The sequence below is a fragment of the Thamnophis sirtalis genome, unplaced genomic scaffold (assembly GCF_051295495.1).
Source record: "Thamnophis sirtalis isolate CommonGarterSnake01/CBP01778 unplaced genomic scaffold, rThaSir2_p1.2 scaffold_5, whole genome shotgun sequence".
Taxonomy (NCBI): Eukaryota; Metazoa; Chordata; class Lepidosauria; order Squamata; family Natricidae; genus Thamnophis; species Thamnophis sirtalis.
The window spans coordinates 3,535,608-3,555,028 of record NW_028261385.1 but is presented as its reverse complement, the minus strand read 5'-3'; the positions used below and the strand labels follow the sequence as shown (position 1 = coordinate 3,555,028).

At 45.3% G+C, this 19,421-nt stretch overlaps 1 protein-coding gene across 1 annotated transcript in view; it reads right to left on the bottom strand.

Moving 5' to 3' along the window:
- Window positions 1–19,421, bottom strand: part of KIAA1328 (KIAA1328 ortholog) — a 157,553-nt gene that overhangs the window by 60,317 nt on the left and 77,815 nt on the right. The window contains exon 6 of the mRNA XM_087715254.1: window positions 9,951–10,078. Within this exon, the coding sequence (XP_087571380.1) occupies window positions 9,951–10,078 (128 nt within the window). The remainder of the gene's footprint in view (window positions 1–9,950; window positions 10,079–19,421) is intronic.

The window sequence follows — 19,421 nt, the reverse complement described above, 5'->3', positions numbered from 1 at the left end:
CCGCTTCATAGGGCTTTCAGCCCTCTCTAAGCGGTTTACAGAGAGTCAGCATATTGCCCCCAACAACAATCCGGGTCCTCATTTTACCCACCTCGGAAGGATGGAAGGCTGAGTCAACCCTGAGCCGGTGAGATTTGAACCTGCTGAACTGCTGATCTAGCAGTAGCCTGCAGTGCTGCATTTAACCACTGCGCCACCTTGGCTCTAGAACAGGTTCGTCGTGCCGTGGACGGCGAGAAAAATCAAGCTGCAATTAGCTCAGTCAACGCCTTCCGGATTATCCTCTCACTCTACGCGGAATGATGAAAGTCAGGGAAATACGAGACTATCCGGATGGCAAAGGATGGGAGGAAGACAGTAATGGTATCCTATTATCTTCGCGACCGGTTTGGTAGCGGAAGTGCGCACGCGGAAGTCCTAGAAGACGTCTTAGGCGGAGCCTCGCGGCGCTGCCACTATCGGTTTGCCAGAACCGGCACGAAAGGCAGCATGCCACCTCTGGAGGAAGATGTCAGAAGCTTCTTATGTACAGTGGGAACATGGAGTTGCAACGTAGGGGGATTCTCCACTATCGTGGTTGTCCCACGGGTGCTTTCTCCAGAGGCACCTGGACTTTCGGGTGGCTTTTTAAAAGATGTTTCTCTTCTCATCCAAGAAGCTTCTTCAGTGCTGATTGAACGGTGGGGAATGGGTGGATTTATATTCCTTGCAGACAATTAGTCATTTGCATCCTTCTTGATTTGATTTGATTTATTGCATTTCTATGCCGCCCTATTCCCAGAGGGACTCAGGGCGGCTCACACGTGACCCGTCAAAACCGCGTTCCACAAAAGCGCGGTCGACAAAATCGCGTATGTGACGTCATCACAACGCGACGAAAAAGATCGAAAAATTGCAATAAAAATTAAATTACAGCAAGCCGATTCACATAAAGGTAAGGGTTAGGTTAAGGGTTAGGGTTAGGGTTAGGTTAAGGGTTAGGGTTAGGGTTAGAGCGTTAGCGTTACGTTTAGCGTTAGGTTAAGGGTTAGTGTTAGGTTTTTCGTTAGGTTAAGGGTTAGGTTTAGGGTTAGGTTTAGGGTTAGGTTTGGGGGGGTTAGGGTAAGGTTTTCGCTTTATTTTTACATTTTTCGATCTTTTTCGTCGCGCTGTGATGACATCACAGACGCGCTTTCGTCGTCCACGATTTTGTCGTCCGCGGTTTTGTGGTAGAACCGGCTCACAAACCAAAGTAGGGGGGGGGAATACAAACAAGAGGGAAAAACAACGGACAAACAACTACAAACAATTTAAAAAGGCACTCAACAACCACACAATTTGAGCGGGGGCGGGGCACCCGTCAGCCCCAGGCCTGTCGGAACAGCCAGGTTTTAAGGGCTTTGCGGAAGGCCTGGAGGGTGGTGAGGGTCTGAATCTCCACGGGGAGCTCGTTCCAGAGGGCCAGAGCAGCCACCGAGAAGGCTCTCCTCCGGGTGGTAGCCAGTCGGCATTGGCCAGTAGATGGAATTCGGAGGAGGCCTAGTCTGTGGGATCTAATAGGTCTGTTGGAGGTAATTGGCAGCAGGCGGTCTCTCAAGTACTCAGGTCCAATACCATGAAGGGCTTTATAAGTGACGACTAGCGCCTTGAAGCGAATCCGAAGACCAATAGGCAGCCAGTGCAGCTCGCGGAGGATAGGTGTGACGTGGGTGTACCGGGGTGCACCCACAATCGCTCGCGCGGCTGCATTCTGGACAAGCTGAAGTCTCCGAATGCTCTTCAAGGGCTGCCCCATGTAGAGCGCATTGCAGTAGTCCTGTCTTGAGGTCACAAGGGCACGAGTGACTGTTGTGAGGGCCTCCCGGTTCAGGTAGGGACGCAATTGGTGCACCAGGCGAACCTGGGCAAATGCCCCCCTGGTCACAGCCAACAAATGGTGTTCTAAAGTCAGCTGTGGGTCCAGGAGGACTCCCAAATTGCGAACCCTGTCTGAGGGGCGTACAGTTTGACCCCCCCCCCCCCAGCCTGAGAGATGGAATACTTGGCCAATTGTTGGGAGGGAAACACACCAGCCAAACCTGGCACTAGACGCAGCCGTCTAGTCGTTGAGGCCACTTGGAAGGAATTGTGTCAACATTGAACAGCTGTCTCTCAACAGAGGGGGGGGGGGAATACGACATTATCTATCTCCAGTCTACAACAGAGTCATTTCAGCAGTTCCATTTGCACCACTCAGGTGACCCCGAGGACACAGACAATCCTCCCAGTGGCCTCAAGGACCATCCAAAAAGGATGCAAATGACCAGCTGTCTGCAAGGAGTATAAATCCTTCCGTTCCCCACTGTTCATGTAGAACTGAAGAAGCTTCCTGGATGAGAAGCAAAATATCTTTAAAAACAAACAAACCAGGAAGTCCAGGTGGCTCTTGGGACATGCAGCTGCGACGCAGGTAAATCATGATAAATGCAAATCAGGTAAAGGGTGTTCGTGGCTTTATTGGCCAAATTTTCTTCCCCAGAGGTTCCTTCAGCATCTGGATGGGTTAATAAGGACCGATGGCGTAATGCACCTCTGGTGGAGATAGGAATGACAGATGTTTCTAAAGCCAGCAAGGTTCTTCGGTGCCCTCTGAGCAGGAATGTTTCCTTGCAGATGTTTCATGACCCAACTAGGTAGCATCATCGGCGATGGAAGGGGATGGGGATGTGGAGGAGGAAGAAGAGGAGGAGGAGGAGGATTGTGGGATCCAAACAGCTCTCAGAGCCTGGTTGTTCTGTGTGTTTGTTTTGCTTTGATGTTTCGTTACCAAACTAGGTGACCACATCAGTGCTAGGAAGGAATGGGGTTTGCTCTCGGTTAGCGCACACTGATCAGAAGTCCCTTTGTTTGAATAGAATAGAATATAGAATAACAGAGTTGGAAGGGACCTTGGAGATCTTCTAGTCCAACCCCCTGCTCAGGCAGGAAGCCCTATACCATACCAGACAAATGGTTATCCAATCTCTTCTTAAAAATTTCCAGGGTTGGAGCATTCACAACTTCTGGAGGTTCCACTGATGAATTGTTCTAACTGTCTGGAGTTTCTCTCCTTGATTAGTTTCCATATGTTGCTTCTTCTCCTCCCTTCAGGTGCTTTAGAGAATAGCTTGACTCACTCTTCTTTGTGGCAACACCTCAAATATTGGAAGACTGCTATCATGTCTCCCATAATCCCTTTCCTCAATACCCAGTTCCTGCACTGTTCTTCATATGTTTCAGCCTTGAGCCCCCTAATCCTCTTTGTTGCTCTTCTCTGCTCTCTTTCTAGAGTCTCCACATCTTTTTTACATCGTGGAAACCAAAACTGGATGCAGAATTCCAAGTGTGGCCTTACCAAGGCCTTATAAAGTTGTATTAACCCTTCAGGTGATCTTGATTCTATCCCTCTGTTGATGTGGCCTAGAACTGTGTTGGCTTTTTGGTTCCACCACAAAACCGCGTTCGACTAAAGCGCGCTCGACGAAACCACGTACCTGACGTCATCACAGTGCGACGAAAAAAGCACGCTGTGAGCGCTAAAGCTAAAATTAACCCCTAAACCTAAACCTAACCCCCCGAAACCTAACCCTAACCCTTAACCTAACGCTAAACCTAACCCTAACCCTAACCCTAAACCTAACCCTTAACCTAACCCTAAACCTAAACCTAACCCTAACCCTTAACCTAACCCTTACCTTAACGTGAATCGGCTTGCTTTCAAAGCGCTTTTTAAAGCGCCCTTTTTTCTCCACGGTCGCTGTTGTTGCGCTGCTGATGACGTCAGGTACGCGCTTTAATCGGGCGCGCTTTAGTGGACCACGGTTTTGTTGTGCCACAGGCTTTTTGGGCAGCTGCTGCCCACGGCTGGCTCCTATTTAAATGGTTGTCCACTAGGACTCCAAGATTCCTTTCACAGTTACTACTATTGAGCAAGTTGCCACCTATGCTTTACCTGTGCGTTTCGTTTTTCTTGCCTAAATGTTAGACACTGGGCTCTACAGAAGCTTCTCCAAACCGCTGCTTCTTGGGTGTAATGGCTGTATGTCAAGGACTACCTGTAAGGGAACACTCTTTGCAGCTCAGCTAGAATGAGCCATGAGGTGTCAGTCCCTCTTCTTCCAGGGTGTCCCCCACAATCAAATAAACCCCTTTGTCATTCTCTTTGATCCTCGGATGGAGCAAGGAGAGAAACGGCCGGGCCATAAATTCACGGCGTATGATTTATAAAGCTGCTATTGCAAATGATAAATGCTCCAAAGGCTAATTTATACTTTGAAAAGCTACTTTCAAAGCGAAGCTGCCTGCCCATGGCATTCATCACCCATCGTCCTGCGTTGCCTCCTGCCAGCAGTGGAGACCCAGAACAGGACGACGGGTCTGAGAATCTTAAGACCGAACGGTCTTCATGAGGACCCGGATTGTTGTTGGGGGCAATATGCTGACTCTGTAAACCGCTTAGAGAGGGCTGAAAGCCCTATGAAGCGGTATATAAGTCTAAATAGCTATAGCTATTCACCAGTGGTGAAATCTAAAATTACTTACTGTCAGTTCTGTGGGCGTGGCTTGGTGGGTGTCATGTGACTGGGTGGGCGTGGCTATGTAGTAATGTAACTGGGGGATCACAAGACAGAAACTTACTTGAACAATGTCCTGCTGGAGCAAGGTTGGACTAGATGACCTCCAGGTCCCTTCCAGCCCTGGATTGTACTCTGAAGCTGCGTCTAGTGCCAGGTTTGTAGTCCTTCCTTCTCTCCTTTTTCCCTCCCTCCCTCTCTTTCTTTTTCTTTCTTTCTTTTCTTTTTCCTTCCTTTCTCTTTCTTTCCCTTTTCTTTCTTCCTTCCTTCCTTTATTTCTCCCTTGTTTCTCCTCCCTCTCTCCCTCCTTTCTTTCTTTCTTTCCCTTTTCTTCCTTCCTTCCTTCCTTCCTTTCCTTTTTCCCCCTTTCTTTCTTTTTCTTCCTTCTTTCTTCCTTCCTTTCTCAGCACCCCCACCCCCATTTTTGGCCCAGTAGGCTTCAGGGAAGCCTGCTGGGAGCAAAAGCAGACCCCCACCTCCCACCCCTGTGTTTCCGGAGAACCTGTAGTAAAAAAAAATTGCTTAAAAAGTAAAAAGAAAAAAAGTTCCGAAGATCTGCTGTCTGATGTGCGAACCAGTAGCATTTCACCCCTGGTCTTCACCCAAGAGATATCTAGTAAGAGTCTTCTTACCTCTCACTTTTAGATGGGAAACGTTAAGAAGGGAGAATCCGAAACCAGAAAGAGGGACAAAGGCAAAATAGCATTTTAAGCGAGGATTGAAGAAGTCTGGAAAATCTGAAATATTTTGATCCAAACTCTTTTCTGACATCGCTTTTTGATTCCAATTCTGCTTAAAAATTCAGTGAGATCAAAGATCAGTAAAGGTAAAAGTTTCCCCTCACACATAAGTGCCAGTCGTTCCCAACTCTAGCAATAGCAATAGCAGTTAGACTTATATACCGCTTCATAGGGCTTTCAACCCTCTCTAAGCGGTTTACAGAGTCAGCATATTGCCCCCAACAACAATCCGGGTCCTCATTTTACCCACCTCGGAAGGATGGAAGGCTGAGTCAACCCTGAGCCGGTGAGATTTGAACAGCCGAACTGCAGAACTGCAGTCAGCTGAAGTAGCCTGCAGTGCTGCATTTAACCACTGCGCCACCTCGGCTCTAGGGGGCGGTGCTCATCTCCGTTTCAAAGCCAAAGAGCCAGTGCTGTCTGAAGACGTCTCCGTGGTCATGTGGCCGGCATGACTCAAAGCCAAAGGCGCATGGGACGCTGTTCCCTTCCCACCAAAGGTGGTTCCTATTTTTCTACTTGCATTTTTAACATGCTTTCGAACTGCTAGGTTGGCAGAAGCTGGGACAAGGAACAGGAGCTCACTCCATTAAGCGGTGCTAGGGATTCGAACCGCCAAACTGCCAACTGTTTTGATTGACAAGCTCAGCATTTTAGCCACTGAGCCACCGCGTCCCTTAGACATCTGCAGACTTCTCAGAACAAGAGCCAATGAAGCTGAGAAACAGTTCTCAAAGCCTCCTTGATGGAAGCCCCTTAACTATATTTTCACATTTTTTAACATAATAAGAGCAGAAATGCTTCGCTCGGCCCACCCCGAGGAGAACATCTATTTCCACATTTGTCTGCGTCAAGTTCGTTGAGCGTTTTAATATTCCCTTTTACAATTAATACCGCTTTTTTTTTACGGCTGCCTAGAAAGTAAACCAATTTCAGCCCGGGCTTCTTGCTATTGAATTTATTATAAAAAGTTATGTCCTTAAAAACTCCTGTAATGAAAGCGGAGGCACTATGAGATATTAACCCAGAGTTAATGCTGAGGAAGCCGGTTTGAATAATTCAATTCGTGTCACCTTAAGTATCTTTTCAAATGGAATTAACTTTATCTCGGACGCACATTCAGAAAAAAAAAAAAAAAGAAAGAAAGGAAAAAGGAAAAGAAAAGAAAAAAAAAAGACTCACGTTCCAGTTACTGATTATTGACTCAGTGAGAGCTCTGTCTTAAATCATTTTGGCACCATTACACACACACACACACACACACACACACACATCATTTCCCACGGCAAAGCTCGGGAACTCAGACCAAGAGGAAAGTTGAGATGGAGGCCATCGACTGTGATTCTAAGGCCGTTTGATCTCAGCTCTTGCGTCTATCGGGACACAACCCTGCAGAGACGAAGCAGGATTGTTGGTGTCCTAAGACTTCGGAGTTTCAAAGAAAATATCTACAGTAAAGAGTATAGAAAAGAGTCAGGTTCTGCATTTAGGCAAGAAAAATGAAACACACAAGTACAGTATAGGTGGTACCTTGCTCAACAGTAGCAACTGTGAGAGGGATCTTGGAGTCCTAGTGGACAAGCATTTAAATAGGAGCCAGCCGTGGGCAGCAGCTGCTAAAAAATCCAACACAGTTCTAGGCTGCATCAACAGAGGGAGAGAATCAAGATCACCTGAAGGGTTAATACCACTTTACAAGGCCTTGGTAAGGCCACACTTGGAATACGGCATTCAGTTTTGGTCGCCACAATGTAAAAAAGATGTGGAGACTCTAGAAAGAGTGCAGAGAAGAGCCAACAAAGAGGATTAGGGGACTGGAAGCTAAAACATACGAAGAATGGTAGCAGGAACTGGGTATGTCTAGTTTAATGAAAAGAAGGACTAGGGGAGACATGTTAGCAGTGTTCCAATATCTCAGGGGCTTCCAGAAAGAAAAGGGAGTCAAACTATTCTCTAAGGCACCTGAGAGTAGAACAAGAAGCCATGGGTGGAAACTAATCAAGGAGAGAAGCAACTGAGGAGAAATTTCCTGACAGTTAGAACAATTAATCAGTGGAACAGAAGTTGCCTCCAGAAGTTGTGAATGTTCCAACACTGGAAGTCTTTAAGAAGATGTTGGATTGCTTCCAACGGATCTCCTTGTAGTCTGTGTAGTCACCACACCCATGTGCACCACTCAGGTGACTCCCAAGGACACAGACCAACCTCCAAGTGGCCTCAATGACTCTCTAAAAGGATGCAAATGACCAGCTGCCTGCAAGGAATATAAATCCTCCATTCCACAAACCTAGTCTGTGAGTTTGATATGAAAGCTGGCTGAGTGACTTTGGGCCAACCAGCTGGAGACGGTGAATTCTAGTTCTGCCTTAGCTATGAAAGCCGGTTGGGTGACTTTGGGCCAATCACCAGGAGATGGTGAGTTCTAGTTCTGCCGTAGCTATGAAAGCCAGTTGGGTGACTTTGGGCCAATCCCCAGGAGATGGCAAGCTCTATTTCTGCCTTAGCCATGAAAGGCAGATGGGTGCCTTTCAATCACCAGGAGACTGTGAGTTCTAATCCCTCTTTAGGAGTGAAAGCCAGCTGGGTGACTTTAAACCAGTCCGCCTCTCTCAGCCCAACCAACCTCGCGTGGTTTTTGTCGCCGGGAAAACACGAGGACAGTGTTGGATAGTTTGTCGTTGTGTTTGAAAATAATGAAAGGCGGGATTAAAAAGAAAAGCATTTGAGAAAAACAGAAAAACAATTTCAACACCTAACACTACACTCGCTCACTGCAGCTAGGATCGCTTTCGCACAAAACTGGAAACAAATCAATAGGCCCGCAGACGAAACAATAATTAGAAAAGTACTCGAATGTGCAGAGATGGACAAGATGACCATGGAACTAAAAGAAAGAGAAGAATCGGATTTCTATAAAATATGGAATAGAATTTATAAGTGGCTAGAAAAGAGAAGCCAAAACAGGAAATAGAAGTCCTTTTTTTTCCTACACTAGTATTGAATAAAAATTAACCAAAGTTACTAATCACTATCAAACTTAAAATATTGACTAACTGATGCAGGAGGGGGTGCACAGGTAAACCCACCAGTGGCTGGCCAGGTTAGGTGGTCTTAATAGAATGGACCTTATAAATTCATATTAGCTTGGCTTTTCATTCTAGTGCCCTGGAGTTCCAAAGTTGACTTTTACCTGGAGTGAACTTTCTCTCCAACTTCCTCATAAGTATTAAAAATAGGGCTGAACAGTGTGGCAAGACCCTGTAAAGGAGGGGCACAGGAAGCCAGGCGTGGGTGAGAGATAGAACAGAGGTAAAAACTGCTGACAGCTGAAGACATTATAGGAACTTCTCCTTTTTGTATTTCTCCTATGTACTTCGCTGTAACATTCCAAATGAACTTCTGCTTTTCGAAATGTCATGCTTGTCTCGTGTATGGAAACGCCTTGAGAATGCACAGTGTGGAACACGGCATAAAAGTAGCATCCTGGGCAGAGCCCAGGCAGTTCAGGTTTTGGTGTGTGAACACACTGAACTCGATGCATCAAATAAACCTGTTTCTCTCACCTTCGTGGTACCGAGTCCTGGTCTTTCGTAAGTAGATTACAAACCTCAATCTGCTGCAACATAACAATGTGAATATAATGGTGATATGAACAATTAATATTATTACAAGTGTTAGGACTACTGTTATTATATTATTACAGAGGTTAAAACCGATAGGAAGGCAATGGAGAATGGAGAACTAGAAGGCTAAACGTGAATGCCAATACAGAAGTCTGTATAATTACTTTATATTGTTAGGTATGTCTTGTTTTTTCTCTTCTTTTTTTGTTGTTCTGTTTTTAAAGGCAAAAACGTTTAATAAAAACTATTTCTTTTTTAAAAAAGAAGTTTTTGTTTTTCTTTTTTCTAAACTAGTATTGAATAAAAATTAACAAAAGTTACTAATCACTATCAAACTTAAAGTATTGACTAACGATGTAAATATAAGGGCGATATGAACAATTAATATTATTACAAAGGACTACGGTTATTACATTATTAGAGAAGGTAAAATTGAGAGGAAGGGAAGGTAGAATGGAGAAGTACAAAGGCTAAACATGAATGCCAATAGAGAAGGCTGTATAATTTACTTTATATTGTTAGGTATGTCTTATTTTTTCTTTTCTTTTTTTGTCGTGTTTTTCTTTCTGGTTTTAAAGGTAAAAATGTTTAATAAAAACTATTTTTTTTAAAAAAAGAAGTTGTTTTTCTTTTTTCTAAACTAGTATTGAATAAAAATTAACCAAAGTTACTAATCACTATCAAACTTAAAGTATTGACTAACGATGTAAATATAAGGGCGATATGAACAATTAATATTATTACAAAGGACTACGGTTATTACATTATTAGAGAAGGTAAAATCGAGAGGAAGGGAAGGTAGAATGGAGAAGTACAAAGGCTAAACATGAATACAGAAGGCTGTATAATTAATTTACTTAGTTAGGTATGTCTTGTTCTTTCTTTTCGTTTTTGTTGTGCTTTTCTTCCTGTTTTTAAAGGTTAAAAACGTTTAATAAAAACTTTTTTTAAAAAAAAAAAGAGAGAGAAAGAAAGAAAGCAAAGGACGGGAGAATTTGGCGGGAGGAGAGACTCACCTGATGCTCCTTCTGCTTAGCTGCCTCCAACTCGGAAAGGGAATGGGTCAGTTTTTCCTGCTGCTCGGAGAGATATTTCTGGTAGAGGCTGAGCAGTTCCTGGCACTCGCGGTATTGGTGCTGCAGGGGTGAGATAACGAGTTAAGGAAAAAAGAACATTTCCAGCGGAGGAAAAAGGCAGGGAAGGCGATGCAGGAGACCCCCTGCTGTTCATTCAGGGCAAATCGGGTAATTTTGGGGACATCTGGAGAAGGAGGGATGGAGAAATGCAACATGAAAGGCTGACCCACATGGAAGAGAGAACATTCTTGGCTTAGAACAGGGACGTCCAAACTGGGGAACTTTAAGACTTGTGGACTTTAACTCCCAGAATTCCCCAGCCAGCATGGCTGGCTGGGGAATTCTGGGAGTTGAAGTCCACAAGTCTTAAAGTTCCCAAGTTTGGACAGCCCTGGCTTAGAAGAAGCAAAGGTTTGACCAACACAAGTCCGACATTGCCCGGAGTCCTCCGGGATTGGGCGGCCTATAAATTTAATAAACAAAATGAAATGAAATGACATTCGTGGTTCAGGCTCAGATATACACAGTCAACCCCACTCCCTTCTAGCACTGAGGATGTTACCTAGTTGGGTCGTGAAACACCTGCAAGAAAACAACCAAGCTCAGAGAGCATCAAGGAGCCCACAGCTCTATCTTGAACTGCAAATATTTTCTTCTATCCAATCTACTTGTATATGAACGAGAGAGCAAATCCCATTTCTTTTCATGGCTGATGATGTAACCTAGTTGGGTCATGAAACGCCTGCAAGAAAATAACCAAGCTCAGAGAGCATCAAGGATACCACAGCCACACCACCATCACTAGGTGAGTCCTAGTTCTAGCCACATGAAAAGCAGAGGCGGGAGAAAATTACTGACTCAGAAGAAGCAAAGATTGGACCAACACAAGGCCAGCATTTGTAGCAGGGGTGGGTTTCAACCGGTTCGCGGCAGTCCCCGCGAACCGGTTGGTCGGCGAACCCGGAAGTAAGTAACTTCCGGGAACGGCGAAGGGCCCACCCGCCTGCCCGCGCTCCTTACTGGTCTTTGAAGGCTTCTGCGCTTCCACGCAGGCGCATGGCACATACAGCGCCTGCGCGATTCTCCGCGAGCAGCTGGATGGCACATACAGCGCCTGTGCGAGTCTCCACGAGCAGCTGGAGCATCGTGCAGGCGCTAAGACGCATGCGTGAACTGCGCGCGTGCACAAGGATGCCGCTGGCCCCGTTCCAACCGAACCGGTTGGAACGGGATTAGCAACCCACCCCTGATTTGTAGTATGGGCCCAGATATACATAGGTAGTCTTCAACTTACAAAAAAAATGTGAAAAAGTTATATTTATATAACTGCTTACCAAGCACACATGGAATAGACTAGAATAGGATAGGAATAGAGTGGAGTGGAATAGGAATAGAATAGATTATCAAGCTCCCACAACTTCTGGTGGCAAGCTGTTCCACTGGTTCATTGTCCTCACTGTTAGGAGGCTTTTCCTTAATTCAAGGTTGCTTCTCTCCTTGATTAGTTTCCACCCATTGCTTCTTGTCCTGCTTTGGAGAACAGCTTGACTCCCTCTTCTGTGTGGCAGCCCCTCAAATATTGGAAAGATTTCTTGAAAAACAGAAGAGGCTCAAACAGATTTAGAATAACAGAGTTGGAAGAGACCTTGGAGGTCTTCTAGTCCAACCCCCTGCCTAGGCAGGAGACCCTATACCGTTTCAGACAAATGGCTATCCAACATCTTCTTAAAGACTTCCAGTGTTGGGGCATTCAGAACTTCTGGAGGCAACTTCTATTCCACTGATTAATTGTTCTCACTGTCAGGAAATTTCTCCTCAGTTTTAAGTTGCTTCTCTCCTTGATTAGTTTCCACCTATTGCTTCTTGTTCTACCCTCAGGTGCCTTGGAGAATAGTTTGACTCCCTCTTCTTTGTGGCAACCCCTGAGATATTGGAAGATGCTATCATGTCTCCTTCTTTTCATTAAACCAGACATACCCAGTTCCTGCAACCGTTCTTCATATGTTTTAGTCTCCAGTCCCCCAATCCTCTTTGTTGCTCTTCTCTGCACTCTTTCTAGAGTCTCCACATCTTTTCTACATCGTGCCGACCAAAACTGAATGCCGTGTTCCAAGTGTGGCCTTACCAAGGCCTTATAAAGTGGTATAAACCCTTCACGTGATCTTGATTCTATCCCTCTGTTTATGCAGCCTAGAACTGTGTTGGCTTTTTTGGCAGCTGCTGCACACGGCTGGCTCCTATTTAGCTGGTTGTCCACTAAGACTCCAAGATCCCTCTCACAGTTACTGCTATTGAGCAAGGTACCACCGATACTCTCTCTTTCTGTGTCTGTGTGTGTGTACGCACAAACACATACATACATAAACACACATACGTATGTATGTACAGTATACATGGTACCTTGCTCAATATATATTAGCTGACATTCTTCCTTGCAAACTCTTGGTTCACGACCACGATGGGGATTAGAATTGCCACTGCTAAAATGGTTGAGCCTGGGCCACTGCGACCGTCATAAATACATGCCAATTGCCAAGCGCCTGAATTTTAATCATGTGACCAATGGGATTTATTTTCCTTCCTTTATTTCCTTCCTTCCATTGTCATTCCCATCTCCTCCCTCCCTCCCCTCCCCTTCCTTCCTTCCCTTTCCTCCCTCTCTCCTCCCTTCCCTTCTCTCTCCCTTTTCTCCCTCTCCCCTTCCTTCCTTTTCTCCCTCTCCTCCCTTCCCTCTCTTTCTCTGCCCTTCCTTTCTTCCGTTCCTTCCTTTTCTCCCTCTCTCTCCTCCCTTCCCTTCTCTCTCCCTTTTCTCCCTCTCTCTCCCCTTCCTTCCTTTTCTCCCTGTCCCTCCTTCCTTCCCTTCTCTCTCCCCTTTCTCCCTTTCTCTCCCCTTCCTTCCTTTTCTCCCTCTCCTCCCTTCCCTCTTTCTCTGCCCTTCCTTCCTTCCTTTTCTCCCTCTCTCTCCCCCCTTCCCTTCTCTCCCTTTTCTCCCTCTCTCCCCTTCCTTCCTTTTCTCCCTCTCCCTTCCTTCCCTTCTCTCTCCCCTTTCTCCCTTTCTCTCCCCTTCCTTCCTTTTCTCCCTCTCCTCCCTTCCCTCTCTTTCTCTGCCCTTCCTTTCTTCCATTCCTTCCTTTTCTCCCTCTCTCTCCTCCCTTCCCTTCTCTCTCCCTTTTCTCCCTCTCTCTCCCCTTCCTTCCTTTTCTCCCCCTCCCTCCTTCCTTCCCTTCTCTCTCCCCTTTCTCTCTCTCTCTCTCCCCTTCCTTCCTTTTCTCCCTCTCTCCTCCCTTCCCTTCTCTCTCCATCCTTCCTTTTCTCCCTCTCTCTCCTCCCACAGAGATGCTGCCACAGTCCATAAGTGTGAAAAATGATCCTAAGTCACTGACTTCGGTGCCTTAGTAACTTTCCACAGTCACTAAACCGTTATAGCTTTGAATGGCCACTAACAGCTGGTTGCAAATCAAGAGTTACCTCTATCGCCCAGCAACTCAAACCTGTCGAGCACCCAGTACAAAATTTCCCTTTTTTTTAACTATAATTTCCAACAACCCCTTAAGCAGAAAGCAGGATGTTAATTCAGCCGAAGAAGGAAAGATGCAATGAGATGGAAACAAACAAAGGGAAAGTAGATGGACGGAGTGCCCAGATGCAAATAGAGGTGATTTATTTATCGGGGGACAGGACGGTCATCCATTTCCTTGACGCCCGGCCCCACATGGGAAGCTGTTGGCGAGCTCCCCACGGTTCCCCAAACGCAGGCTCAGCCTGGCAGATCTTCCGGAGGAGACAGGTTTTAGACAGTGATTTAGAGAAACAGCCCATGGTGGCCTTTGCGAGGATGTTAGCGCATTTCCCGGAGGAGGACATGAGCAGGCTCCTCACTTCTCAGCGGGCGATTCCTGCTCTAGAATTAGAATAAGGTACCTTGGAAGGCACCTTAGAGGTCTTCTAGTCCAACCCCCTGCTTAGGCAGGAAACTTTACACCACTTCAGACACATGGTTATCCACCATCTTCTTTAAAACTTCCAGTGTTGGAGCATTCAGAACTTCTGGAGGCAAGTTGTTCCACTGATTAATTGTTCTCACTGTCAGGCAATTTCTCCTTAGTTCTAAGTTGCTTCTCTCTTTGATTAGTTTCCACCCATTGCTTCTTGTTCTACCCTCAGGTGCCTTGGAGAATAGCTTGACTTCTTCTTTGTGGCAACCCCTGAGATATCGGAACTCTGCTATCATGTCTCCCCTAGTCCTTCTTTTCATTAGACACTCTATCTCTCTGTCTCTCTTTCTTTCTGTCTCTTTGTCTGTCTGTCTCTCTCTCCTTGAGCCTGCAAAATCATATCATATATCATATATTTTAGAATAACAGAGCTGGAAGGGACCTTGGAGGTCTTCTAGTCCAACCCCCTGCCTAGACAGGAACCCTATACCATTTCAGACAAATAAGTTATCCAAAATCTTCTTAAAGACTTCCAGTGTTGGAGCATTCACAACTTCTGGAGGCAACTTCTGTTCCACTGATTCATTATTCTGTCAGGAAATTTCTCCTTAGTTCTAAGTTGCTTCTCCCCTTGATTAGTTTCCACCCATTGCTTCTTGTTCTACCCTCAGGTGCCTTGGAGAATAGTTTGACTCCCTCTTCTTTGTGGCAACCCCTGAGATATTGGAAGATGATATCCTGTCTCCCCTGGTCTTTCCACAAAACTAGCCTGCAACCATTCTTTTATATGTTTTAGCCTCCAGTCCCTTCATCCATAGAGCCAAGGTGGCGCAGTGGTTAAATGCAGCACTGCAGGCTACTGCTAGATCAGCAGGTCAGCGGTTCAAATCTCACCGGCTCAGGGTTGACTCAGCCTTCCATCCTTCCGAGGTGGGTAAAATGAGGACCCAGATTGTTGGGGGCAATATGCTGACTCTCTGTAAACCGCTTAGAGAGGCCTGAAAGGCCTATGAAGCGGTATATAAGTCTACTGCTATTGCTATATTGCTATCCTCTTTGTTGCTCTTCTCTGTACTCTTTCTGGAGCCTCCACATCTTTTTTACATCGTGGTGGCCCAAACTGGGTGCAGGATTCCAAGTGTGTCCTCAGTCATGAAAGCCAGCCTTGGGCCCATTATTCTTTCTCAGCCCAACCCACCTCATAGCTTTGTTTAATATATAGACTCTTCCATGAGAAGCAGGCAGACAAAATAAGGGATTTCCTTCCGTTGAAAGAATAACCTTGCAAACCTCAAGACTGAGCTTGAATCAAGAAAGAGTCCAGGAAGGTTTAAAGGAGGGAACATCTTCCTGAGGAGCAAACATTACTGTCAACACTGTTATTGACAGGGTGAACTTGGTCCTGTGATTGTCAGGCAGGGCCCACTTCACACGGTTGATGTTGTGCGGGGAAAACAGGAGGAGGACTAGGTATGTTTGCCACATTGACTATAAAAATATTGGAGATGGGAAGGGAAGGGAGAAATGGATGAAGTAAGGAAGGGGGAAGGAAGGAGAAAGAAAGAGTGAGAAAGAAAAAGAGAGAGGAAGGAAGATAGATAGACAGATAGATAGATAGATAGATAGATAGATAGATAGATAGATAGATAGATAGATAGATAGATAGATAGATATAGATATAGATAGATAGATAGAGATATAGATAGATAGATAGATAGATAGATAGATAGATAGATAGATAGATAGATAGATAGATAGATAGATGATAGACATAGATAGATAGATGGATGGATGGATGGATGGATGGATGGATGGATGGATGGATGGATAGATAAGATAGATAGATAGATAGATAGATAGATAGATAGATAGATAGATAGATAGATAGATAGATAGATAGATAAGATAGATAGATAAATTACTGGGGGAATATTGAAATATTGAAGGGAGGGGAGGAGACAGGAAGAGAGGAGAGGAAAGGATGAAGAAGAGAAAGGGGAAAGGGAAAGGAAGGAGAGAGGAAGAAGGAAGGAAGGAAGGAAGGAAGGAAGGAAGGAAAGAAAGAAAGAAAGAAAGGAAGGAAGGAAGGAAGGAAGGAAGGAAGGAAGGAAGGAAGGAAGGAAGGAAGGAAGGATTACTATTGCTTATTTGAATTTTATGGCTGTCTATCTCATCTAAGCAATAATTCTGGACTTCAGGTAGTTTTATAACTAATTTTTTTTCCTCCCAGGAAACAGAAGGGTCCGAAAATTAGTTCTGATGGTCTCTGAAGCCTTCATCATGTATTTAAAAAAAAAAATCCCAGCTGTAACAATCAGTAATTAAATGAATAATAAATGAACACCTTCTTCCCCTGGAGCCAGAGTGACTTTTCCTCTTGAAAATGCCTCTTCGTTTGCATCCTTCAAGAGTGAAAGGCTGGCCTTTGGAGTACGGAGTGTAGTCCAATTCGTTTCAACCCAAGCGACAGGATGAAATATGAAATATCTAAAAAGCCCTCTGAATTTTCCACCCATCGCTGCCTGCTCAGCTTTTGACAGTTCATCAGCCCTGCCTCCACTGTGAGACACAGCTTGGACATATTTGGGAAGATTTCTTTTCTTTTTTTTAAAAAAAATATACTTTTTTATTTTCCATTTTCATAACATATAATCCACATGTATACTATTACATAGCCAATATCCTATTGTATTAAGTAGTAATTACATCAGTTCCTCTTGCCATCAACGCCCAGAAAGATAAAAACCCATTATTAGCTCTTCTGCTCTCCATACACCTCTTTCTTCTACTTCTCTCCTACCTCCTTTCTTCCCTCCATCATCCTTTCCTACTCTACTTCCCCTTCCTTTCTCCTTCTCCTCTCTCTTCATTCCACTCCTCCTTATTCTCATCTTCCCCCCTTACCCTCTCTCCTATCCCTCTCTTCCTATCTTTCTTCTCTCCTCTGTTTCCCACTCTTCCTCTCATTCATTTGGTGTATTTCAGCTTCCTTCAGAAAAGGTAAACAAGCTGTCAGACGGCTGAGGGATTGCTGTTCAGACAGTTTAACGCAACCAGGATTCCGGAGCTGTTAACGACCAGTTCCCACCGGCAAGCCCCCCCACCCCACCCCCACCCGGAAGATTTCTTTTCTTTTAAAAGCAAGGAAACTTGCTATTTCCTAAGCTGCCAAATTGAATAAGAAAAAATAATAATCCAGGGATATAAAGCTTACAGCCGTGTTGGCAAACCAATGGCACGTGTGTCCGAAGTGGCACACGGAGCCATGTCGCCTAGCACCTGTGGCATCGCCCATTCCTCTTCGGGATTTCTGGCGCGCATGCAACAGTCAGCTGGCCTTTGTGCTTGCGGCAGTGCTGGTCTTCCATTTTCCGGGGTGAGCATGTGTTATGGCCAGCTGATCACCGCGTGCACATGAGTGGCAATAATTGGAAGGCTTGCTGGCTGGTGGGCGCATGCGTGCCGAAAACTGCTAGTTCATTTTGTGGTGCGCGCATGCCCTCTGGGCAGCTTCTCTTCCTGGTTGCGGCTGAGACGAGTATGCACACACCCATGAAGTGCTCCCTTTTTGGCACTAGGTGCCACCCATGCGCGCGCCAAGCTTCGCCATCACTGGCCTACAGCATCCTATTAAAACTTGGAGACCGTGTAAAATGAGAGTTTTGTTTAACTCTAGGCTGCCAATATTATCCATCTCTCTCTTTCTTAGTCTTTTATAATGAATTGAGTTTATAACAGGACTTTTTTCTTTGTTTCCTCCTGAATTTTCACATGAGTAATGCTTTCAGTTACACCTTTCTTATCCCCCCACCCCCACCCCCTTCAGCTTAGCAAACATGAAATAAAAAAAGGTTTCCAGGCTTTAAAATTCGCCTACGTTTAGCTTTGCAGCTGGTAAAGACTCACCAAATACCAGTTGCCAAGAACTTAAAACCGAAAAATGAAGGCAGGAAAGACAAAAAGGCAGAGGAGAAAGCAATATTGTAGTAAGGGTGATTAGATAAACGTATGAAGAGGCATGAGGAATAGGTTTGTGGAAATGGCAGATGAGAAATGGGAATGAGAAATTGACGTAGAGAAGCTACAGAATATACAATTGAGGCAAAGGGAAAAAAATTACAGATGGGGAATTGACTCCCCAAAAATGATAGAATGCGGAATTGACTCAAAGGAAAAATTACAGAATGCGGAATTGACTCAAAGGAGAAATTACGAAATGAGGGATTGACCCAAAGAAGAAATTACAGAATGCGGAATTGACTTAAAGGACAAATTACAGAATGTGGAATTGACTCAAAGAACAAATTACTGAATGTGGAATTGATTCAAAGGACAAATTAAAGAATGCGGAATTGACCAAAAGAGCAAATTACAAGGCACTGCCCATGGGAAGGGCATTTCCTTGTTTTAAAAACAGAGAAGGAATGATGTCCCAAAGGTACTTTTTCAAGAGGCAACTGGATTTTCTGGTTTTCCTTTGAAGATATTTTGCTTCTCATCCAAGAATCTTCTTTAGTTCTGACTAGAGGGTGAGGAAGGGAAGGATTTATGTTCCTTGCGGACAGCTGGACATTTGCATCCTTCTTAATCATTCTGTGTCCTCGGGTCACCTGATTAACAAACCTCCAAGTGGCCTCAATGACTCTCCGTAAGAAGGATGCAAATGACCAGCTGTCTTCCCCACCATCCAGTGGGGAAGAGCTGAAGAAGCTTCTTGGATAAGAAGCAAAATGTCTTCAAAAGAAAAAAATCGGAAAGTCCAGTTGCCTCTTGAAAATAAAAAAAAACACCTATGGCACAACCATGGCCTGGATGGTTGAGGATCTCGATAGACAATCAAAGGGTATCGTCTCAAATAACAATCCCAGAGGTGGAGAGATTTCAGCTGCTGGTGCTTTTTTCAATTATTCCCCCCCTCTCCCGATGCAAACAGAAGAGAATAGACCAGGGCTCTCCAACTTTGGTAACTTGAAGCCTGGAGGACTTCAACTCCCAGAATTCCCCAGCCAGCAAAGCAGGAGGACTTCAACTCCCAGAACTTGTAGCCTGGAGGACTTCAACTCCCAGAATTCCCCAGCCAGCAAAGCAGGAGGACTTCAACTCCCAGAACCTATAGCCTGGAGGACTTCAACTCCCAGAATTCCCCAGCCAGCAAAGCTGGAGGACTTCAACTCCCAGAACCTGTAGCCTGGAGGACTTCAACTCCCAGAATTCCCCAGCCAGCAAAGGAGGAGGACTTCAACTCCCAGAACCTGTAGCCTGGAGGACCTCAACTCCCAGAATTCCCCAGCCAGCAAAGCAGGAGGACTTCAACTCCCAGAACCTGTAGCCTGGAGGACCTCAACTCCCAGAATTCCCCAGCCAGCAAAGAAGGAGGACTTCTACTCCCAGAACCTGTAGCCTGGAGGACTTCAACTCCCAGAATTCCCCAGCCAGCAAAGCTGGAGGACTTCTACTCCCAGAACCTGTAGCCTGG